This window comes from Protopterus annectens, chromosome 1.part1 (genome assembly GCF_019279795.1).
Source record: "Protopterus annectens isolate FY-2018-M chromosome 1.part1, PAN1.0, whole genome shotgun sequence".
Classification (NCBI taxonomy): Eukaryota; Metazoa; Chordata; order Ceratodontiformes; family Protopteridae; genus Protopterus; species Protopterus annectens.
The window spans coordinates 811,125,766-811,151,793 of NC_056726.1; the positions used below are offsets into that span (position 1 = coordinate 811,125,766).

Sequence of the window (26,028 nt, forward strand, 5' to 3'; positions counted from 1 at the left end):
GGCTACAACTCTTACCACACTTTTCGGCCACCAAACCAGGATCGAAACACTAAAGGTGGAGGAGTGTCCATATTCACCAAGGATATTCACACCACCAGGTTAGTTGCCCAACACAATGCGTCTGAAATTCTCCAGGTGCAACTAACACTAGGTAAGACTGCAATCCAAATTGTAGCTTGCTCCAGATCCCCCACCATGCCCCAAGATTCTCACTACACCTTTCTAAACATACTGGAAAATATTAAGATACAACCAAACACCCTAATACTGGGTGATTTCAACTACCCTGCCATTAACTGGGAAAACTACTCGTGCACCAACATCTTTGCCCACCGGTTCTTGGAATTCATAAAGTCCAATGCCCTGGATCAGCTAATCCATAGTCCCACCAGGGGCTCCAATATCCTAAACCTGGTCATTACCAACATGGGAAATCGATGCTCCACACCTATGGTCACCTCCTCACTGGTCAGGTCAGACCATAAGCTAATCACCCTTAACATCCACATCCCACCCCTCAAAGCCAACTTCATGCTACTCAAGTCAGAAGTTACAAACTTCATGACACCCATGCAGATGGGAAATGAAAGTTCGACTGCTGAGTCCTACACTAAGGCACTGTACGAGCACATCCACTCATGCATGAATTGTGCCATCCCAAATAGAACCAAGATGCTCTCCTCCAAAAAAAGGAAGCCAATCTTGTGGTCCCCTGCCATAAACAAACTTTACAACAAAAGGAAGAAACTGTTTCAGAAAAGAGGAAAATCCTAGGATGCAAAAAACTCCCTTACCAGGCTCATTAGGAAGCTGCGATCCCTCATAAAATCCTCCAAAGCTAGTTACAAAAATAAAATTGCCACAGATTCCAAAGACAACCACAAGGCATTCTATAACTATGTCAATAATCTGAATAGCAATGGTCAGATCAGCTCTGAGCTACAACAGAATGGCATTAAATATACTGATCCCAAGGATATTGCCAATATCCTGGCAGATCGATTCAGTGCCAACTTCACCCCCCTCTCACCCCCTATATGGCCCATCTCAATACAGGAAGATTGTCAAATTCCAGTAGTAATGGCCACACAGGTAAAAAAATGCACTATCCTAAGCTAAGAATACAGCATCCATGGGACCAGATGACATTCCGGGCTGTGTACTACATGAACTACAAAATGAACTGGCACCTCACCTAAGTGTCATGTTTAATCATACCCTCACCTCAGGCTTCGTGCCCACTGAGTGGAGCATAGCTACAGTTATCCCAGGAGCTACCGCCCCATCAGTCTGACAAGCCTGATCTGCAAGGCCATGGAATGTATTATCATGGAACTTATAAACAAAGACTTTGGCAACCTTAAACACTGGACCCCACCCAGTTTGGGTCCGTGAAGGGCCGATCTTGTCTCCTGAACCTGACTGACTTCTTTGAATCAGTCTCCAGAGCCGTGGACGAGGGTAAGGCAGTCCACACAGCCTATCTGGACCTCGCCAAGGCCTTTGACACCATTCCCCACTCTAGAATCATAGATAAACTTACTAAGCTGGGCATTAATCCCTACGTCACTTGATGGGTTGCCAACTGTTTTACTGACAGAACCCACACTGTAAAAGTAGCTGACTCCAAATCCAGCTCCAGACAAGTGACAAGTGGAGTACCTCAGGGTTCAGTCCTGGGACCTCTCTTGTTTGGCATCTACTTCTCTGAAGTACAGGCCAACACTAAGGGACTCTGGCTAACAAAGTTCGCAGATGACTGCAAACTGGGAGCCATTATTGAATCTCCAAATGATGTGGATACTCTACAAAAGGGCCTTACAGAAACAGATGCTTGGTGCCAAGAAATGTATAGTTATCCCCTTTGGGAAAAAACATGTACCCGTGAATTACCACATAGGTGGCAGTACACTAAACACTGAAAGTGTGATAAGAGACTTAGGGACACAGGTGGACAGTGGTCTCACCTTTAATAACCACATCGCCACAACAGTCAGGAAATCCTTCTATGTGGCACACCTCATCACTAAGGGCTTTTCATCCAGAAAAAGGGAGATCATTGTCCCACTGTACTCATCCCTCATTAAACCCATTATAGAATACTACGCCCTGTTTGGTATGTACCTCTCAAGACATCTGCAACAACTGGAAAGGCCGCAGAAATACCTCACTAAAAGAATCACAGACCTAAAGCAGATGCCCTACGCTGACAGCCTTAAAAACTCCAGCTATACTCTGTCGCATATCGTGTACTCCGAGGCAATCTCTGCTTAACATACAAGGCCATGTCAAACCCAGAGCTGTTGGACATGCTACACTTAAAGAAATCCAAATCCCTCAGAGCCACACGCTCCAGGGATCTAAACCTTGTCATCACAATAAACAAAACATGCTGGAGGGATAGGTTCCTGACCCAGAGACTCCACAGACTCTGGAACAGACTGCCCATACATGTCAAGCAGAGCGCCTCTTTGGCCCTCTTCAAAAGGAACCTTGATGATTGGATGGGGGAAAGGAAATTCAACCCGGGGATCACGTCAGTCGCCCTGCTAGACAGGGGTCCAGGGAAGTAAATAGTGTGGGAAGAAACAGCCAGGGAATTGTTAGGCTAGGCTTGTATAGGCCTTAGGGCCGAAAGCCTAGTACCAACCTATGATCTTATGAAGTTATAAAGCTTTGAACATATGATATAGACCCGTAGAAGTCTACAGGTGGCCAGACTCTGGTTGACTCTACAAACACCAATGGAAAACTTGGCATCTAATATTCCAGCAGTTCTTATGATTTTTCACAAAGCTTTTGACTCTATTAATTGGGATTTTCCTTTGGGTGCTATAACAGAATATGTTCTCCCTCTAGCCTTTATTATGAAATACAAACCCTTACATACTAACAACTGTGCTAAAGTTGATACTAATGGAATGTTGCCTGCTCCACAACAAATACAAGGTACTCAGCAAGGATGTCCTTTGCTGTGTTACCTCTTTACATTAATTATCAATGCCCTAGACATGGATTTACATAGCTTTGCAAGCTGTGGTATCCATTTATCTGAGAAAAACTCTAGACTTACACTGGATTGCTTTATTTCACTTAACAGCAAAATAACACAACCTAGACTTACCTACTGGATTGCATTATTTTACTTAACAACACTAGAGGGACACAATCCCCTGTATTAAATATAATTAAAATATTTGCTACATTGTTGGGCTTGTATGTTAACTAAAAGAAATCTGTTATGTTCTCCCCTATTCGAACAAAATCAAATCTAGAGAATGGGTTGCTCTACACACTGCATACAGTTCAGCAATATACATAAATGGAAATACATATGTTAACCAATATTAGTAAACCTGCGGACTTAAACTTTAAGCAACTAGTAAAGCACATTCTACAACAAATTGATATAGGGAAATGCCAAACCCATCCATTTTTGTCCAGGATTCAGGTAACAATAATGTTTATACTACATAAAATACTTTTTATACTTGCACATCTTCCATACTTAACATAGAGTAACATGGTTAGAACCACCAAAAGGAAAACATTTTGACCACTTATGGTAATGCCAAAAACCTCAAGATTTCAAAAATAAAATGTATAGAACCTTACAGGAAGGGAGTTGGGGCACACCCAATCTCTGGGAATATGGGGTCACTGGGCAGCACTATTTCCAAGCTAGAAATAAACAAAAACCTCTAAGGTTTGAGACTGAATTCCAAACCACATTACAGGAGAATAATAATCCTAAAAAGAAAAGAACATCTCAAGCAAAGTCTGCGACCTGGGTGGTTTACACAAACGGTTTGAAAACAAACTTTGTCTGCATCAAAGAATAAAGGATGTAGTGACATATGGTTGGGTACTATAATATGGGCCAGCACTAAAATTATAATTAATAACAATAAGATTGGCATAACTACCAATAACACTTTGTTTTACAGCACAACAATCCACTCCCTTGCCTGATAAAAAGTATATATACATATTTAGAAAGCTTGTGAGGAAACTATTACTCTATTTTTGTTTGTCTGTGTACTTAATAAAGGATTTTTGACTGGAAACAGACTGCCTGCCTTGCATGGATTACTTTTGAATACTTAGTAATTCTGTACAATATTTCAAATTATATATTTTTTATTATTTCTTTAACTTAAGACGAGTTTAAGTTTGCTACTTCTACTACTATCGTCTGATCTGATTAATATTTCCCCACATTTCTTGCCATTTCATCTGATCCTTTGCCTTATATTCATAGGTTCATAGGTTGGTTCATAGGTTGGTACTAGGCTATCAGCCCTAGGGCCTATACAAGCCTAGCCATAACAACTCCCTGGCTATTTCTTCCCACATTATTTACTTTCCTGGACCCCTGTCTAGCAGGGCGACTGACGTGATCCCTGGGGTGAATTTCCTTTCTCCCATCCAATCGTCAAGGTTCCTCTTGAAGAGGTCCAAAGAGGCACTCTGCTTGACATGTATGGGCAATCTACTCCAGAGTCTGGGGAGTCTCTGGGTCTGGAACCTACCCCTCCAGCATGTTTTGTTTACTGTGATGACAAGGTTTAGATCCCTGGAGCGTGTAGCTCTGAGGGATTGGGATTTCTTTAAGTGTAGCATGTCCAACAGCTCTGGGTTTGATATGGCTTTGTATGTTAAGCAGAGATCGCCTCTGAGTAGATGATATGCGACAGAGTATAGCTGGAGTTTTTTAAGGCGGTCAGCGTAGGGCATATCTTCTTTCTTTTATTTTTTGGCACATTCAGTTGCTGCCCGATTTTTATCTACTTCTAGTTTGATTTCCATTCCCACTTGACATCAATATGCTTCTGCTAAACTAAACAGGTAAATCATCTTAGACTTGTTCTCCTCATGTTTTAAAACTTTCACTATGGATCTTATGAAGTCAACAAATATGCATGCAGTCCTACAATTGCAGATCTAACTACATATGTAATCAATTCAGAGGTGGCCCATACTGGCTTCAGAATGGGGAATATAAAATCTTAGTATACACTGATTTTTATAAATCAGTCAATAAGCATGTAGGATTTTTCTTGTTTTCCTGTCCAACTGACCCAATACCTTTTGGCACCAGTCAATCACACCAAAAACAGTAAGTCAGAACAGGAAGAACACATTGGTTTATAGCTTGGACTTTTCTCCTAGATGTCAGGGCTGTTTTTAGTATTAAAGTATTCAGTATTAGGTTTAGTCTTCTAAAATATTCCTTTCTAAGTTTTATTCACATTTGTTCATGTTTCATTGTCGATCCTTCATCAGTTCCCAAATATTTATCCACTCCCTCCTGCTCAAGTTCTTTTATATCACATTCCTGTTCCAGACTGATATTTTCTTGGTGCTGCAGCTTTCCTGCTTTAAAGGTTGCTTTTGTACATTTATCAAGATCAAAATCAAGACTAAATGACATTCTTAAATCATTGAAGAAAGTTCTGACCATTTGTAGTTGTGCTTTCAGTTCCTCACCTGATGAGCTACACCGTTTTAAATCATCCACAAAAAGAAGACAAGAAGTCCTTATACTCTGTTGTTTTCTGGGAGTAAAACTGTAGCTATGACCATCTGTAAGTAGACAACTTAACAGGTCAAGGGCAAGACAAAAAAGCAGTGGTGACAAAGAGTCACCCTGGAATATTCCCCTTGGAATTTTTATCCGTGGGATAATAATTTGTCCTTTATCATTGCTTAGCTGCAAAATGTGGTATGCCACTGTTTCATGGTCACTAATGTAATTGATCAATGTAGGGTGTATCTTATACATTTGTAAATACTCTTTTATCCACGAATTTGGGATGCTGTGAAATGCTTTTTTGTACTCTATCCACGCCATACTTGGATTCGTCCCCCTTTTACAATTAATTCTTTGTTATGACTTTAACAACAGCATACTTTACTCAATATGGTTAAGGTTATGGTAAGAAAGCACGAGGATGTACTATCACAGCAGGACCTTTTGGAAACATGTACTGTTCTTTCTGGTCAGTCAGCTAAAACTAACTATATAATAACTTTCATTTATACTGTGTGATTTGACACCCCGACCCTATGTGCAAAAATGGGAGAAAAGGGGTTGTGGATAGATGGATGGATCTTACTATAAAATTAAGAGATGTCCCTTTGTTCAGGGAGGTACAGGTTTATTTTAGTTGGTCCCCCACAACAGTGTTCTTCAACAGAGATTTCTTGCTTAGTTGAAGTAGGAGTTTCATTCCTTTCCTTAACATGAGTAACCGGGGGCATGTTGCCCTGATGTTCCTTGTTCACATCAGCAATTACTAAAGTATTTACTAACAAAAAAAAAAAAAAAAAAAAAAAACACTCAAAATGTATGCTTCATAATTCTACAGACCTGCTATGCTCATCTCTGGGGGAAAGGTACTTAAGAGCTATCATCTTTGTTTTGCATCATATGGCGGTTCCGTCCAAATTTAGGGTTATCTGTGGGGGGGGGGGGGGGAGGGCACTTCCTTCTAGTACAGGTTCTCTAGGATGTCCAAAAAAAAGCTGACTAAACTTTCTAGCTACTGATTACTGGCACAGTTGGAGAGACTGGCTAGGGGAAGTTAGGAGTGAGCAGCGCACACCAGCTCACTCAACCTGGAGGGCTGGAGACAGCCTGACTCACCCCAACAGCAGCTCGAAAAGCTTGTTGAACAAAGTGTGGCAAGTGGTGTACCAATTAACTGTGAGGTTGCGCATGCCTAGAAGCAAGCATGCACCTGCTGTAGGCAGCCATCGTGGAGCTTACAAGACTATGGCAGGGTGGTGGGTTAGTGCATGGTCCCCAGCACCAATATGACATTTCACCAGCATCCTCAGTCTCCTCACTGGCTCTGGATGTGGGTTAGGTAGAGCACTAAGGAGGATAAGATAGGCTAGGTGGACACGCAGAATGAGGAAGGACGTGGAGGCAGCAAGTGGTCAGCTGCAAGAACTAAAAAAAAGTTCTAGTTCTAGTCACTAATTTTAATTATGGAGTCTCCAGATTGTCAATTCCTCCACTAAGGGCATAGACTACTTACTGTTCTCCAGGATGGGGACATATACTGATATGCTTAACATCGGATGTAAAAGGGGCTGAAGAACACTCCAGTTCCCATGTCCTTGCTGAATGGGAGAGAGTAAACGTCAATGAAGATGTTATTTGTGCAACCTGCTTCCAGTACCCATCTGTGTGCTGAAGGGGGACAGTGTAAAGGTCAGTGGAGATGTTACTTGTGCACCTGCAGGGCAGATGCAGGTGGAGGGAACCTGAAAAGAAAAGAATCTTAATGGTTAGTAGACTGTGGCAAACAGTGGTAAGTATAAAGCAGGGTTAAAGACTTCGTACAGACCTATACCAGGTACTCTGACATTGGATAAGTCAAGGTCATTGTCAGGATCACCAGTATTGGACCCATTATCAAAACAGCTAACCTCTGGGGTCCCAGCATTAGTCAAACCTGCTTCAGAGAGATGTGGCAACACTGCAGAAGATACAATCAAATTACCCAGCAATGCAACAGCTGATGGAGGAGGAGCAAGTGATGCAACCACTGATGCCTGAACCATATGTGGTTCTGCACCAATAATATGGATAAAAACGCAACTGCTCCAGGAAGTGAACTGTGCCCTGGACTAACAGCTAAGGCAACTGGTTACCAACTTACTGTAACCTGTAAATGGAAACTGGAAGTGGGGGAGTGCTGGACAGGTGCAACATGAATCTTGATACCTGAAGTGGTGCCTTGACTGATCTGATAGGAGAGGGACACATGGGGCAAAAAGGGTGGCTGCAGAGCCATTATTTCTGAAGACTAGCACATGCACTCTAAAAGTTGAAGTACTGTGGGCAAAGCCAGAAAAAGCCCAAGCTGATGCCTTACGGAAGGGAAGCATATCACGTTAAAGGAAGCTAGCTAAAAGACCTATGCTCATGGTCTTCCATTAGACTTTTCTTATGCTCCCATTTTTCCCCTCCCTTTTGAAGCTTGATGAAGGACAACAGGCAGCTGAATCCAAACATTTCATCATAAAAACACTCTACATGGCCTTTTTACAATGCTAGCAAGCAGCATCTGTAAATACCTGCAGCTATGGCAGCTCCGAATGGCGTGAAATTGGTACAAATGCTGTTAAGACAAAAATTCACAAGAGGAATCTGTTTGCCAAAAGGTTTCATTAGCTTTGAAGCTGTGAGTTTAACTCTGAAGTCTTTGATGATGAGAAACTAGGCCACGAAATGACAGATGAATCTATCCAACAAAACAGGCAAAAGAGAAGAAGAAGCAAAGACTTTTTACAAAGATAAACAGAATGCTTGTAAAACATACACTCTAAGCTAAATGCAGGCCCAGGAAAGCACAAATATACTTCTAGATAAGCCTAACAAAAGCAGCTTAGATTTTCAAAGAGACATAAGAAGCCATGGATATCTGGACAGCTCAGTGAACCAGAAGGCATAAATCAAGCCTTGTCCGTTAGTTACCTTGAGCATTTATACTGCATTATATTTGCTTTATGGCAAGAGACAATAAACCTCCTACGTCTACCCTTCTGCCTTTCTAAGTGCTTTAACAGTTTACCTCCCTCACTTGCCATAGCTTCCTCTTTCCTCTTTTTCCACCTGTCTCGTGTTATCCTGAAAGTCTCTGTGGATTCTCGTTCTGACATCCACTGAAGTAGTCCATTCCATGGGTCCACAACGCTTTCTGTGAAGAAGTACTTTCAGAGATTCAGAAAGTAGTTAGTCCTTACTATCTATGTTTACCCTCTTTCCCTCAAGTCCATCTTGCTCAGAATGACCCCTTCATATTTCTCTGACATAACCTTGTGCACCAATATAATATCCTCCTAAGTGAAAGAGTTCTAACTCTTCTAGGTTCTGGGCATATTCCTTCCTCTCCATCCTTCAGAACTTTCTGGGAGTTTCCTTTGAATTCATTCCAGCAGCCTGATATCCTCTTCCTTATTTGGCCCCTGAAACAGTATGATATGTGTGTTTGATCAAGGTCTGATAGAACAGAGACATTGCCTCTCTCCTTCTGTAATCTATTCCTCTGAGGATATACCTCAGCATTTTGTCTGCTGCTGCCCCTTCTCTGCTCTGATAGTCAAGTCTAGGTGTGGTAAACACCCCCAGATTCTCTTCCTGTTTTACTGGCATCAGCTCCACTCCCCCAGTTTATATCTCACATCAAAGTAGTTGTGGCCTATATGTAGTGCACTGCATTTGTTTGAAAATCAGCCTCAAATGCCACTTTTCTGCACATCTGACAAGACCTTAATTCACTAGATCTCCCCACACATTCTCTATTGCTGCACCTATCTTTGTGGCATAAATAAAGAGGTCTGTCCAGTTCTCTAGCCTCACAGGTATGTCTGACACAAAAACACTGAAGAGTGCTGGACAGAGAATAGACCCCTGTGGTACTCCACCAATCATATCTTTCATTCCTGATATGTCATTCTCACCACAAGCCCATGTTCTACAACACAAAAATGCAGCTAGCTAGTCCACAAGTCTTGCTCCTGCACCCTAGTCCCTCCAGACTGCATGAACTCACCTGTCAAGTTTGTCTATAAACTGGATCGTGTTTGACTGTTACGTCCTTTTGGCCCTTTGATGAAGGGAAATAACACAACCATCTGGATTGTGATAATAAGGATGAAGAAATACCTCATCTTACAAACTGTACAGCCAATCTGTGAAAAGTAGTACTTTGTGGCACATGCCAACACTCTTTCAATAGAGACTCTGCTTACACCAGTCTTCAAGATATAACATTTGGATACAAGTACTCGTCTGCTTCCTGTAGGGTCAGTCATTCAGATGATATAAAAACACATTGGACTTAAAACATTTGATTTGTTTAAATGAACATAAGTCATTTTAATGAAGATACCTGTCCCATTCCTGTGAAATGTGTTGAATTCTCATCAGGCAAAGTGACAACTTCATCAGTATCTTGATCACTGAAAGGGCTTTCTTCCATAAGCTCCGTTTCCCAAGTATCTACAGGAAGCAAACCAACAAAAGCAGTTAGCTCATTATGCATTCAATCCAGTATCTACTTCTCTTTTTCCTAAAGAGCAACAAACACACACAGGATTCAAGCAGTACTATTGAAAATGTGTGCACCATTGTTTAAATAGGACATGTGTCCTTACCCATCTTCTTTAAAACCATATTCCACTTTTTCCAATGTCAGGAAGCCAAAAATCAAAAACATTCTGCTCAGTGCATGGAACACAGTTTAGCAAACATCCAATCCTTCAGCTAATCTATCTGCACTATTATTTAATTACACTGTTGTTAGTAAGCTATATTACTTAAGAGTTCAAAGTACTATATGGCACAGTACCTACATGCACATTATGCCAAGGATTCTTGCAACTATGGCAATCATCCCTTGAACGGCTTTTCACAGTGGTTACACATGGCGTTCCATTTTCTGAGATGTCAGGTTAAATTCTGCAAAGGGTTTAAGAACCAGAGATATTTTATTTTATATGAAGAAAATAACCTCTACACAAGTACTCAACAAATCAGCTGATTTCTAACAGAACCATCTGTAGCTCTTCCTAACCCTTGATCGGGCAAGGGAGAGATGATCATCCAGTCATGTCTTGCTAATGACGGATTGTACTGCTGTTATCTTGCATGACACATTCTTAGCATTACAGCTGCATCTGATAGCCTACTTGCCAACCTGAGAGGTTAAGGATGCACAAATCTAACACACTCTCTCAGGGCTTTGTCCGCTGTCTCCTTATCATTGTTCTACAGTTGGGACAGGAGTCTCCTGGTACTTTAATATATAGGAGTTTGAAATGTAAAAGTCACAGGCTAAAGTTGCAGAGATACTGTCTTTTATCAAGTCACATAGAAAGTAATATACTTTAGCACTTTGGGAAGAGAGATTCTTGGTACAGCCCCAGCAGACTGCTTACTGGGATCTGTAAATACCATATCTGGATCAGGAAAGGTTTCCAGTGAGCAGGAGTTTGGAAGCCTTGTTCCTGAAATGCAGTAGTAAATGCATCCTCTATGGCTTAATTCACTGGTGAAATAATTAAGGGTTTTGGCTGGAAAACTTTTACTGGACATCAGTGTTATCCTTAGGTTCTCACTTGAAGTAACCTTTCCTTCTATTGTGGGTATCTCAAAATGAGAAATCTTCTGGTAGGGAGATGGAGAACAGGATGCTCTCAGTTTCTGACTTACAGCTAAGAAGCTAAGAGGACAGGAGAGGACATCTGGTCTACATAGACCAGTTCATCCCTGTTCAAGACAGAAGAATCTGACTCCTATAGGGAGATGTTATTCTCTTCCTCGCTCTCTCTCTTTCTTTTTAAAGTACAGATTACTGACACTGATGATGGCTGCAAGCTTTTGAGGAAAACTGCCACAGTCCTGAGGCAATTTCATTACATGTTGTGAGGGGACTTGGGGGGGGGGGGTGTGGAGAAGGCCTGCTCAGCCCAAGCTGATGCAAGAAGGTGGATGTCTTGGACCTGTTTTTAGAAATGGTGGTTGTCTTACAGATCTCTAGCTGTAGACAGGCATAAAGGACTTTCAACTTTAGAGCCGTGAACATCCTTGTGTACCATGACCAAAGGAATACTGCCCTAAACTTCAGTTATTAGAATACAAGTATCAGAAGCAGATGCCCATGGAAAGCTATCCAGACTAACTGACTGTTCCAAGGTTCTGTTCCAAGATGATGTACCACTACCAATGACCTTGGCCCAAAGCTGTCATCAGAGCTGAGGGGTCCAAAAGTGCCTAACCAAATATCAGATGCCCTTCAGACTCAAAAGGATATATCACTGGCCTCTAGGATTCCTTCTCTCTGAGGGGTTTCCCCTTTTATTTTATGAGTGAGGCATCTGCAGTTGACTTGGCTAATGTCATGGTAACCCTAGGCAAGGTGTGCAACACTCTCTGATTGACATAGTCCTGGTCCTCACTAAAAAACACCATCCTAGATTAGATTCTGAAGAAGTCAATGCTGTTTTTGATGAAAGTGCTTAATCTAGTTTATTAAACCTGTGTGGTTTACGGTGTGGTCCTATCATTTCCTACGTTCTGTTTTTTTTTAGTTCCTAGACTGTTTTTTCTGTGATGTCTGTTCCAGAGCATGGTAGAGGTGGAGGTGGAGGGGGTCACACTGTGAATACCTTTGAAGATGTCCTTACCAGCACTGGTTTATTAACACAGCTGGTTCAACAATTACTTGACCAAATTGTTGAAATGGGTCAGCAGAACACTAACACCCAGTATGAATGTACACATTCATGCCTGAGATATTTGGGGGAGCAGAATGGTAATGACTTTTAGTGCATGAAAGAGATCGTGGAGATTCCACTGAGGTGAGTAGTCTTCATGAACTTAACAACTTAAATGCATGGTTATAAAAACATGTTAACCTGAATGCTTTGAATTTTAGCAGCTCGGGTAATGTTGGTTCTTTACAGGAATATATGGCCAAATTAGAGAAAACACTGTTAAAATGCCATAAGCTGCAAGTGGAGAAAGGGTATGTGTTGGAATGTATTAAGGTCAAAAGAATCCAGAAGGGTCTCCGGTGTTGGACGTTTCCAACAGGGTTTTTCCCTGACTCCCCCTTGCATCAGGATTTACTGGAGCTATTTGATTGGCATGCAACTGAGCTCCTTGAATTGCTTGAGAAGCACAATCAGCGAACTATTGACCAGCTCATACAGGAGGCTTCACTGTTAGACTGCAATATTCAGAATGATCTTTTGTTCCCTCCCCTTCAAGGACAATATAATAACATCTACCACAAGATTGATCAAATAGTGGCAGATATAATAAAATGGAAGAAAAGAAGATGATTAAAGATAGAATAGCATACCAGGAAGGGAGAGCCTATCCTTGGCCAATTAGTATGCAGGGAAAGCAGAACCACGACAATGAGGAAAAAGGCCTGGTGATGGTGGTTGAGAGAGAAGTTGATAGGGAATTTAATGAACTCCCTTTAGAAAATGCTCCATCGAGACGCTCTGAGAGAATAAAAAATCTGAGGAATTTTCAGCAGCATGGTGGCTGGTGGAGGAACGAGTCAACCAAAAGGGGAGGCAGAACAACAATCACTGGAACAAGGACAGGAGACAGATTTAAATGGTTCAGTGACTACATTCAACTTTGAAACGGATGACAGAGACTGTACTCCAGTTGTTATTTACAACACAACAGGTGACTAAGTTGTTTAACCTTTCTGCAAATAACTGTAACTCTTTACATGAGATGAGTGGTAGGATACATACTATGGGACTGATGAAGAAATGAGAGCATCATTGTAGAAGCTTTAGCAGCCCCAAAAGGTCAAGGAGAGCAAATTATGCTGGTTTGGTCACATGCAGGAAAGCATAAGACGATCTGCTGAAGTAGACTTGGGAAAAACAGAAAGGAGACAAGACAAGACAAGGACATCCAGCCAACAGAAGGGAAGGATTATGTCAGAAAAGAGCAAAGACAGAAGTGCACGAATGTCGAAGAAGGTAGGAGAGTGACTCTGCATCAAGACAAGTGGCAACAGTTGACACCAAGTAAAAAAAAAAAAAGGGAAAACGAGGGGGTTGATGATGATGCAATATATCTGAATTTAAATACCAGCTCTCCCCTAAAAATGAGATATGGTGCAGTTGAATCTACATGGCCAACAAACAAAGTAAAAACTGAGAAACTGAAAAAGAGATGAGAACAAAAAGACATTAAAAGACTATTTCAGTAGACCTGGTATATAGCAAAATAGTAGCAATCTTCAAAAGGGAAAATCATCAATAAGAGGTTAATGGGTCTACTTGCAACTTATTTATTGACAATTGTTTACCAGGAAGGTCCGGCTGAGAAGTGCCCTTTTTCAGCAGAGGCCCTGGGAGAAAAGCTCCATTTTTCAGACATCATGGACATCACTTGCATTATTTCATAATTTACAGTCAATGTCATTCATGAGCAAAAGTTTCATTTTCAGACATCTTTGACATCTGTTACATCATTTACAATCCGTTTCAATTAAAAATAACAATTACATTGGTTGTATAAGAATATGTTTTTTTTTTTAATACAGAGAGGTATACACAGTACAATATCATCAGTATGCACATACTGTCAGGTATTATGCAAGAATATTTGTTACTATAAAGTTTTGTTTAAAATCTAGGACATAGAAAGACACGATAAAGAGCACAGCCCAAAGAAAGGAACGGGGGGAAGGAGGCACACGGAAGATGAAGGAGATGAGAAGATAGAGGCAGGTATAGTTGTGATAATAGTATATTAAGTTTTTTTAGCAGAGAGTTATGGGACAAATGTATATAGTTATATTAGTACCAGCTTAATCTGAGGTGGTGAAGGTGCAGAGCCATTTTTCTATCAGGTGTTGCTTCGGTTGGCATTTAACGTCTTTCAGGTTGCAGACTGTTCTTAAGTGGAGAGGGATGGTATTCCAACTATTAGCAATGCAGTTTGAATACAGGGGGTACCCTGCATTGTTGTTAGGTTTAGTAATGGACAGTAAAGATTTGTCAGGTTCATAGGTAGGCACTGGGCTATCTGCCCAAGGGCATTTATAAGCCCAGCCAGAATGTGTTGGCTTTCGCCTCCCTTTTAAATTAGTTTCCTGGGCCTCTGTCTAGCAGGGCCATTGAAGTGATCCCAGGGGTAAATTTATGATTTCCCATCCATTCGTCAAGATTTCTCTTGAAGACAGTCAGTGAGGGGCTTTGCCTAACATAAACTGGGATTCTATTCCAGCGTAGAGGTCTCTTAGAAGTGTAAGGCTGAATAATGGACAGAAGAGATGGGAATTTTTCAGGGTTGTGCCATAGCTTGAAGGTTGCAATTAAATGCAAGTGCAACAGAGAATTATGTCGTTTGAGCTAGTTTAGTTGTATAGGAGACCAGTGATGCAATCTATTTCACAGATTCATAGATAAGTACTAGGCTAACTGCCCTTTATGAGCCATTTTAAGCATAGCCAATTACCCCATTCAAGAATTAAACCCTGCAATCTGTATTTGTAAGGTAAACACCTTTAACCATTATGTCAACCTCCCAGCCCCTTATGCCAACCTCCCTTGTGAATTTGGCTACTTTACTGTAGCATTTTCTAGCTTGGCTGATAGAGCTGAGTTTGGTTAGGATAGCTGAGGTATATAATAGGGTGGGGGAGTAGAAAAGAAGAGGCTATGTCTTGTCTAACAGATTTAGTAAGGTAGTGCTTTACTCTATAGAGGCAGTGGCTTGCGGAACATGGAGATCAAATTGCAGACGGGCGGCTATAACCACATCTACTAGTTTGGTGTGGGATACTAATTCTACGTTGGTTTTGTTGGATGACAAGATATTAAAAGTATTTTTTGGAAGGAGATAGTTGAAGGTGAATAGCAGTAGTTTATTTATTTCAAAGAAATGATGCAGAACAAACAAACCAATGAACTCAGAAAACAGTTCTGCAGATTCTGATGAAGTGAAGTTCTGTTTAAAAAGTTAATAAAGAACAAAAGCACTTAATCTTTACAATGGGGTCTCCTTAGTGGGGTAATGTACAACTGTTTTTTGAGTTCATTAGTTTATTTATTTTTTTATTCAGGAGGAGTTGTGAGTTGCTGAGCTAAGCTTCTAAATTTTGGGTGAGCATTTGGAGCACGGGTAGTGTCATAGCAGCACATATTAGAGTGTAGTCATTTGCATATTGTACTATGGTGGCCTCTCTCACAGCTGTGTTTAGCTCATTGATAAATAAGTTAAAAAGCAGTGGTCCTAGGATGGAGCCTTGTGAGACTCAGACAGATAAAACAAGGAAAGAGGAGAAATCGTTTTGCCATTTCACTGCTTGGGATCTATCAGTGAGGTAACTAAGAAACCAGTTAAGCGAGGACGGTGACAGCACATAAGAAGAGTTTTTTTAGTGCATGTGTAAAATCTTTTATTTCTTTTTCTTTTATTTTTTTTTAATGAAAACAAATATATTGAACATAACATTAATAACTGACAGGTAACAAATGACCATTGAATACATTGCTGAAAAATATTTCATAAAACTAAAATAGTGAAAACTACTTGCACATATGCCAAAAGTCCAGTGTTAATTATATATACCAACTTCAAACTAGAATATGTTCAAAAAGAGATTTTGAAAATGTTGTAAAGTGGGTGTAGGATTTCTGAGTGTAGGTTAAATATTTGTGAGCTAATAGGTGTTTGGTAGCTACTTGTTTGAAACCTTCCCAGGTGAGTAATGCTCTATCCTTCCAATGTAATGTAATGTAGTATTTAAGTAATGAAATTAGAAGTTATGTACTCACCATAACGTTCCATCTGAGTAGGTGACTTCATTTGGATGCAACCTGTGGGTATCGGATCCGACCTCGGATCCAAGCCGGCATTTCAAAAGCTTAGGCTCCGAGCTCCTAGCTCCTCCCTCTTACCCATAACCCCTTGCCAAGCCCTGACTGACCTCAGATTGAGTTTGCCTAAATAATACTGACTACAGTACATGAACCAAGCATAAATACTCGCTCTATAAAGGTCAGGGGGATGGTTGCATCCAAATGAAGTCACCTACTCAGATGGAACGTTATGGTGAGTACATAACTTCTAAATCTGAAGTAGGTAGACTTCATTTGTCTGCAACCTGTGGGACAGAGTCCCCAGCTACCTGAATCTTGGGTGGCCGTCATGGAAGGATGTTCCGGAGCACCGCTGAGCCAAAGGATGCTCTTCCCTGGAAACAACATCCACCTTATAATGAGAAATAAAGGTATGAGGCTAAGCCCAAGTAGCTGCCGCAGATATCATCCAATGACACACGGGACTTAAAGGCGGCTGACGTGGAGACTGCCCTAGTAGAATGAGCCGTAACCCTCTGAGGAGCAGGTCTACCTGAAGTGTCATAAGCCTGCAGAATACAATTAGCAATCCACCTAGATAGTGTGACTTTAGACACTGCTTTACCCAAAGCAAATTTAGCAAAGGAGACGAACAGCTGATCTGATTGCCTGTGACCAGCTGTTCTGTGAATATAAAATCGTAATTGTCTATGAACATCCAAGGAATGCAATTTGTATTCCCCTTTGTTTGAGTACTTGGGAAAAAACACAGGTAAATTGATTGATTGGTTGATATTAGATTCTGAAGAGACCTTCGGAAGAAAAGATGGATTGGTCCTGAGGCACACCCTATCTGGAAAGAAAGAAAGGTAAGGCGGCTTGATGCATAGAGCCTGAAGTTCAGACACTCTTCTGGCTGAAGTGATAGCTACTAAGAAGGCAGTCTTCCAGGAAAGGTACTTTAGGTCTGTAGAAGCTGCAGGCTCAAGGGAGGAGCAGTAAGAGCTTGCAGAACTAAAGATAGGTCCCAAGGTGGTACAATCTCCTTGACTGGAGGCCTCAACAAAAAAATCCCTTTGAGAAAGGTTTTGCACAATTTCGCCGTCATGAGGGGAGCTGTCTCATGACCAATGTGATAATGCGAGATGGCTGCCAGTTGTACCTTAATCGTGGAAGAACTTGCCCCTTGATGAAAGAGGTCTGTTAAAAAATCCAGCACTGCTGACATAGGTGCTGAGAAAGGGTCCAAAGTTCTCTGAACCGCCCAAATAGAGAATCTCTTCCATTTACTCCAATAAACCTGCCTAGTGGAAGGTTTATGAGCTGCCACTAAGATGGCCTTGACCGGTGACGAGATACCGGGAGTCCTAATCAAGGATGGAACTGGAGCAGCCAAGCTGTCAATTTCAGGGTGCGTAGATTGGGAACCGAAATTCCCAGAGGGTGGGAGATGAGATCCGGAATCGGCTCCAGAATCCAGGGTGGATTGATTTTGTGAGACCATACAAAGGGGAACCAGGGTTGACGAGGCCAGAACGGGGCAATGAGAATCATTCTGCTCCCCAAACTGTTGGCTTTCTGCAGAAGCCTCTGCATCAGAGGTAGTGGAGGGTAGGCATAAAGGAGACCGGGAGGCCAAGCATGCACCAGCGCATCTCTCGGGAATTCCCTGGTGGGAAGCAGAGCGAAGAAATTGTCGCATTTGGCGTTTGAGGGAGAGGCAAAAAGATCGCAACAGGGTTGCCCCCAAATGGCAAAAATCTTCCTCGCTACCTGAGGATTGAGAGACCACTCGTGAGGTGAAAGAATGGTGCGACTGAGTTTGTCCGCAAGGATGTTGGATTTTCCCGGAATGTGCGTTGCTACCAGAAAGCGTTTGGTGGAAATTGCCCATTCCCAGACTCTCATGGCCTCTCGACAAAGGGGATAGGACCTGGTTCCTCCCTGTTTGTTGATGTACCAGACTACCGACATGTTGTCTGTCTGAATTGCAACAGTCCCTGAAGGAAGAACGTGGTGAAGTGCTTGCAACGCTAGGAGCACCGCCCTCATTTCCAGGACATTTATATGCAACAACGTCTCTGTGGGGTTCCACGTGCCTTGGACAATCTTTCCCGCAGAATGCCCCCCCCCCACCCGAGGCAAGAAGCATCTGTGGTCACTGTGGCTCGGGGAAATGCAGCACAAAAAGGTCTCCCTGTCAGGGGCTCCGGAGAAAGAAGCCACCAAAGAAGGGAATCCTTGCACGCTTTGCTGACCGCTATCGGAGTGTTGGGAGAGGAACAGAGAGGGGACCACTGAACTTGAAGGGTCCATTGAAGAACCCGCATGCGTAAGCGTGCATGAATAAGAAGCGGGATAGCTGCCGCCATCGAACCTAGGGCCCTCAGGACCGAAGCTGCAGTCGGAAATGGTTGCAGGACCGCTGCTACATGACACTTCAGGTTGGCTATTCTGTCTGGAGTGAGGAAGGCTCGCATTGACCTGGTGTTTAGCCTTCCTCCTATGAAATCTATAGCTTGTGTGGGGTGCAGTAAAGATTTCTCCCAGTTGACAGTGATGCCCAGCCTTGGGGCTAGTCGAAGAAAGTAGTCCCTGGCTGAGCACAGAAGATGCCTTGATGATGCCGTCAGGAGCCAGTCGTCCAGGTACGGAAAGACCTGTAATCCCTGGAGCCTCAGGTGGGCCGCTACCACCGCTAGAACCTTGGTGAACACCCTGGGGGCTGAGGTGAGACCAAAGGGGAGGACCCTGAACTGGTAATGACTGGCTCCCAGCCGGAAGCGAAGGAACCTCCTGGACCGTCTGTCCATGCGAATGTGGTAGTACGCGTCCCTGAGGTCGATGGAGCACATCCAGTCGTTCTCCCTCAAGAGGGGGAGTATAGATTGAAGGGTGACCATCCGGAACTTTTGCTTGGTTACTGACAGGTTCAGCAGGGAAAGATCTAAGATCGGTCTTAAGTCCCCCGTTTTCTTTGGCACCAAAAAGAACCTGGAGTAAAACCCTGACCCGGTTTGATCTGGGGGGACGCACTGGATAGCTCTTTTTTCTAGCAGCTGTTCGATTTCGATAGCTGCTGCCTTCCTTTGGTCGGGTGGAACATCTGGGAGGCTGCGAGATCTGGGAACTTTGCACAGGGGAATTGTATAACCTCTGGATATCACGCGAAGCACCCAACGGTCTGATGTGATGGACTCCCAAGTAGTTAGGTGCCTCGAGAAACGCCCCCCCGACTGCCTCCAGAGACGGACAGCCGGGCAACCCTTCAGGGCTGCTGCATGGGTCTCTCAGAGAAAGGTTCTCTGGACCCAAAGTTTCTAGGAGCCCCCCTGCCTCTAGGACGGCGACCTCCCTGTCCTCCTCTGCCACGGGAGGACTGGTTATCCGGAGCAGGTTGGGACTGCTGCGATTTCCGGAACCACATCTTCTTCCATAATGTCTCCAAATGAGACGTCTTCAGGGGGTGATCTTGGGGAGCCTTCCCCTTCATCCAAGTCTGTGTCTTCGGTAACGGACTCGGGGGAGTCCATGTGCCTCCTTTTGCACTTACGCTTCTGAGGTACTTTATCGGGGGGGGCTGTCCGAGGAGTACTCTTCCGCAGCTGGATGTTCCAAGGGAACTACTTGGGACATTGAGGCGGGCTGTCCCTGGGACCGGCTGGTGGGAGCCTGGCCCAATTGCAAGGGAGTGCAGGATGGAGCCGTGGCAGGGACCGGGGGTCCGGACGTTCTCAACAGTGCCTTTTCCACTACGTCGAAGGCCGAGGGGAGCCAGCTTCTCTAAACGCCGAGAGCCGACCCCCACCGGATCCGGCGACGGATCGAGCCGGAGCGAACCGCCGGATCCGAGACCGTGTGCTCCGACCTGGACGGAGCCGAAGACACACCAGCTCCCTCGGATCCGAGGCTCGGTCCTCGGCTCAGAGGTCGGGTCCGGCACCAAGCACTCAAGGGATGGGACGGATCCGAGGTGCGCCGACCTATCCGATCCGACCCACCCCCGGATCCAACTCTGCCCGGGGCCGACAGCTCCGAACCCATGGTATGGGTCGGAGAAGGACCCAAAGGCGAAAAAGGTCAAGCCCTCCCGGATGGGGGGGGGCTAGGAGCACTCCCATTTGCATTTGGGCCTGGATGAATTTCCTCATCATCCGGTCCATATCTGCTTCACTCATGGAGAATGTGGATCTGGTGGAGGCCACCAAGCGGACCTAGAGAGCCGCCTTGGGGACCTCACTGAAGGGCTAGCCTCCTCCTCCTCGGGCCCAGGAGAGAACCGAGGGGAGTGGAGCCGAGGAGGAGGAAAGCTAGAAGGCACAGGGAGGCCGCTTAGATGGAGGAGCCGAACTGGAGGTTTCAGCTCTCCGTTTGTGGTGCCTCTCCTGTGCCTCTCCTTCTTCTCTCTCTCCTAGAAGACTCTCTCTCCTCCGGCATCTTAGAGGGAGGTTGAATCCCAGCCGGTGGAGGAGAGCCCACAGCAACTGCTTGCTGAGTAGAAGGGGCAGAAGCCGGCGATATCTGGAGGAGAAGTCCCGCCAGCACCAGCCGACCTCCGCTCCCTCAAAGCTCGGGGGTTGAACCCTGCACAAATGGTACAACCAGATGACAGGTGCTCAACCCCCAAGCATTTAACGCACCGAGTGTGGCCATCCGCTGGGGACAGCTTATGGCCACACTCGGTACATTTAGAGAATACAGCCTTATGGGCTTCAGACATGATAAGCCCTAACAGGCCTCAAACAAACACACACACACAAACTACGCAAAACCCGAGAAAAGTTTAAAAGAAAGAGAGAGGAAAGCCTAACACAATCACTTCTAACTAATTAAATTAAAAAAGTTAAGGTTTTTGAAAATTTTTCTGTCAGAAAAACTTATCTGTCCCTAGGAGCTCTGGAATCCGTCGCAACTTGAAAGCGGCAAACGAAATCTGAGGTCAGTCAGGGCTTGGCAAGGGGTTATGGGTAAGAGGGAGGAGCTAGGAGCTCGGAGCCTAAGCTTTTGAAATGCCGGCTCGGATCCGAGGTCGGATCCGATACCCACAGGTTGCAGACAAATGAAGTCTACCTACTTCAGATCTAGTGTTATTAATATACGGGTGTGAAGTTTATTCAGTCCAGCGGGGGGGTTTTCATAGCCCATTTTTTCCAGTTGGACTCTAAGTGAGCACCATAGCTTGTAGGTGCAATTGCAGCTCCAGAAGATGTGGAGTAAATCAGCCTTGTGATTATCACCGTAGGAGCAGAATGGAGAGGTGGTTAGGTATATTTTATTTAGAATGATTGGAGTAAGATAGGCGTTATGAAGTATCATGATCTGTGTATATTTATTTTTTTACGGGGAATAAGTTTGGAGGTAAGCTGGATCGCTTGAGATATTTGATTGTTTGTGATTGAAAGATTGATTTCCTTCAAGAAGAATTTTTTTGATGACTGACTGTGCTGAATGCCTTGGACAGATGTAAATAGGGCTGAGGTCAGAAGACCTGAATTTCTATTATGATTTATTGTACCTGTGAAACCTATTAGAGCAATGGTTGCACTGTGATTGGGTCTGAAGCCATACTGTGAGGGAGCGAGGAGGTTATGAAATGTAATGTATGTAGTAAGTTGAGAGTGAATACATCTTTCCAAGTGATATGACTGAGGATGAATTTATATGATGAGGAGTCTCATGACAGTGTAGAACAGGTTTGTAAGGAACATAAGGAACAACTCTTTGTGGTGGTATTTCCTTTTGAAGCTTTCTTCCAAGGCTACTACATAACAAATCAGGCACTTTAAAATGTAATAGCTATGCCTTTTGTGCCTATATTGATCCGACCAATCAGTTTGAACATCCACACACTCAATGTGTATAATTTTAAGGCACATAGCAGCTGTAATAGTATGAATCTAATATACCTTGCACAATGCACGCTATGTCGTGCCTTTTATGTTGGAAAGACCAACAGAAAATTAACAAGAGAGGATAAGGGATCATATGTATTGTGTGCGCAAAGGACATAAGTTCAGTGTACTTGCTAAGCATATATTAACTTTAGGCACGATGCATCAGTTCAGATTCATGGTCGTGGAACTTATATATGAGAATAAATGTCTAGGAGATATTAATAGGACAGAAGAAAGTGAGTTAAACTGGATGTTTACTTTTAGAGCACATCAGAGGAGCGGGTTAAATGATTATTTATCTCTAAAACCTGTATTAAAAAAAGCACAGATTGAAACATGGAAGGAAACCCCTTTAAAAAAAACTTCTTTGTATGGTGTGTTTGCATTTTTAATACATATATTAACTGTGATTGGCTATTAGATTTTGAATTGCTATACAACTAAAGTACAGTTTTGTACCTACCATAAATGTAGATGTTCGAGTGCTAATACAGCTGCAGTCCTCACAGATGGGTTCTCCTGCCGTCAGGCGGGTCCTCGGTCGGCCGAATTTCAAAGTCTAGGTCTGGCGTCGGTTGTCGTCGCTTCTTCCCTGACGTCAGTGCGACAGGGGTATAAAGGAACCAGCCGACGCCATTTTCTTCAGTTTTTCTTGCCCCAGATGTCAGGTGCCCCCAGAAGGAAGGCAATACATAAAATTAGGTAAGAATGCAATGCAATATAATCAGAAAGAACAGTAGTTGCAAGCAAATACACCATAAAAGAATCCCCTAGAGGGGAAGGAGGGTGGGAAACCTGGACTGCAGCTGTATTAGCACTCGAACATCTACATTTATGGTAGGTACAAAACTGTACTATGTTCATCGTGCATATAGCTGCAGTCCTCACAGATGGGTAGAATCCCAAAGCTAAGAAAGGGGTGGTAGGCACTAGGTGTAACTGGGAGGAGCCAAAATGTCCTGCAAGACTGCAGTGGCAAAGCCTGCTCTAGATTTGGAGTATAATGGTAAGTTGTAGTGCTTGGAGAAGGTATGCACAGAACTCCAAGTGGCTGTTTCCAAGATATCCTTGGTAGGAACTCCTCTGAGGAAGGCTGTAGAGGTGGCTGTGGCCCTGGTGGAATGAGTTCTAATGCCTGTAGGTACAGGTTTGCCATGAAAGGAATAGCAAAAGCGTATTCAGTGGGCTATCCATTTTGAAATTGTCTGTTTGGAAATTGGCTTTCCTTGAGCTCCCATGGCATAGGCCACAAAGAGCTGTTCTGATTTTCTGAAAGGCTTTGTTCTGTCCAAATAATAACGCAGTTGTCTGTGGATGTCCAAGGAATGTAGTAATCTCTCCCCTTTGTTTTGAGGATTAGGATAAAAAGTAGGTAAGTGTATGGCCTGATTTAAAGCTACCCTGGATACCATTTTAGGTATAAAGGACGGGTTGGTTCGTAAGAAAACTCTGTCCTGATGGAAGATGATAAAAGGCTGGACAGCCATGAGAGCCTGTAATTCTGAAACTCTACGAGTTGAGGTGATAGCCAGAAGGAAAGCTGTTTTCCAGGACAAGTATTGCAAATCTGCTGAAGCAGCTGGCTCAAAAGGAGGCAGGGTCAGTTTTTCCAGAATTAAATTAAGATCCCAAGCAGGTATTGGTTGTTTCCTTGGAGGTCTCAAATTCTTAGCCCCTCTGAGGAACTGTCTTAAGAGAGGATGAGAGAATAAAGGTGGATCAGTGTTGTTTTCTGCAGAAATTGCTGAGGCATGGATTTTGATGGAGGAGAAAGAAAGTCCACTGTTTAGCAGTTCAGTCAAATATTGTAGTATTTGTGGTAAATTCAGTTTTCCAGGGTCCTGGCCCTTTTTCTCATTCCAGGCACAAAAACGTTTCCATTTTGCGGCGTAAGCTTTCCTAGTTGATGGCCTTCTGGCCTCCAAAATGACATCCTGCACCTCCTTGGAGAGTAGGGCCTGCTGTGATGCTAAGGAATCTTCCATGCGGCTAGATTGAGTGTTTTTAGTTGACTGTGAAGAGTTTTGAAGCTGTGTTGAGTCAGAAGAAGAGGCATTAGAGGCAGGGTCCATGGTGGGGAATGCGGAAGGCTCCTCAGGAGTGGGTACCAGTGTTGTCTCGGCCAGTCCGGTGCAATGAGGATCATCTTTGATCTGTCTGCTTTGGTCTTCAATAGCACTTTGAGCAGCAGAGGAAGAGGTGGGAAGGCATAAACTGTCACTGATGCCCAACTGAAAGAGAGAGCGTCCACTCTTCAGGCCTTTGGATGGAAGATCCTTGAGCAGAATTTTGTCAATTGATAATTTTTGTGGGAGGCAAATAGATCTATGTCTGGCCTTCCCCATCCTTGGATTATTTCTGTAAAAACATTTGGATGCAACTTCCATTCGTGTGGATCTGTCATATTCCTTCTTAGGTTGTCTGCCAGCGTGTTTTCCTTGCCTGGCAAGTACTGTGCTTGTAGTTCCATTTGTAAGTCCATGGCCATGTTCCAAAGTGTAATGGCTAGTCTGCATAGGGGGTAAGAATGTATTCCTCCCTGTTTGTTTATGTACCACATAACTGTGGTGTTGTCCGTTCTTATCAAAAGTTGACTTGGTTGTAGAAAGTTCTTGAAAGCTATAATAGCATTTATTACTGCTAGCATTTCCTTTTGATTGATGTGAAGGTGCTTTTCTTTTTGGGACCATTTGCACTGAATGCACCGTTCTGTCATATGCGCCCCCCAGGCATAGTCCGAGGCGTCTGTTGTGATGACTTGATTTGCTTGAGGCTTGCTGAAAGGAAAACCTGTGTTTGTTTGGCATGCTTGAGCCCACCACAGAAATTCCTTTTGCAGACATGGAATTAGTGGTATTATTGTTTCCAAACTGTGGCTGTGTTGAGACCATATGTTTTTCAGGTACCATTGTAGTTTCCTCATATGCAGCTTTGCACATGGGATTAGTAAGATGCAAGATGCCATGAATCCCAGAGTCTGCAGGATTTTCCTTGCAGTAAGCCTGGTGCAATTTGCTAGTGTTCTGAAGTATTGGATTAGTTGCCCCTGCTTTTCTGGCATGAGGTAGGCCACCTGGGTGTTTGTGTCCAAGTTGGCACCCAGGAAAATTATCTTCCGAGAGGGTATTAGTCTTGATTTCATTTTGTTGACTGTGTATCCCAGAGAGTTCAATAACATTATTACATAAGCCAGATGTTTCTGAAGGATGTGTTTGCTGTCCGCTTGGATCAGGCAGTCATCCAAATAGGGATATATTTGTATCCCTTGAAGTCTGCAGTACGCAATTACTGATGCCAGGCATTTCGTGAATACTCTGGGCGCAGTAGATAAGCCAAAGGGCAATGCAGAGAATTGATAATGAGTTGAACCTGCAAGAAATCTGAGGTATCTTCTGCAATTTTGTCTGATTGGGACATGCAGGTATGCCTCCTTGAGGTCCAATGTTACCAGCCAAGACTCCTTGCCCAGCATGGGAAGAAGCTGCTGTAGAGTGAGCATCTTGAATTTTGGTGCAGTAGGAATGTGTTTAGGATGGATAGATCCAGAATAGGTCTCCAATCTTTTCCCTTCCTTGGCACCAGAAATAGCCTGGAATAAAACCCTTGACCTTGTTCATGCATAGGTTCCTCTTGAATAGCTTTCATGTTTTTGAGATCTGTAATTAGCCTTTGTGCCTCTGCCCTTTGATTGTGTGGCAGGTTTGGCATGCCTCTCATTTTTGGAAGGGTGTGAAAATGGAATTTGTAGCCTCTGTTTATAATGTCCAGGATC

General features: G+C 43.4%; 1 protein-coding gene across 1 annotated transcript in view; it reads right to left on the reverse strand.

The window, feature by feature from the left end:
• LOC122807429 (cyclic AMP-responsive element-binding protein 3-like protein 3) overlaps window positions 1–26,028 on the reverse strand; it is a 335,960-nt gene that overhangs the window by 224,186 nt on the left and 85,746 nt on the right. The window contains exon 4 of the mRNA XM_044078438.1: window positions 9,909–10,018. Coding sequence (XP_043934373.1) covers window positions 9,909–10,018 — 110 coding nt within the window. The remainder of the gene's footprint in view (window positions 1–9,908; window positions 10,019–26,028) is intronic.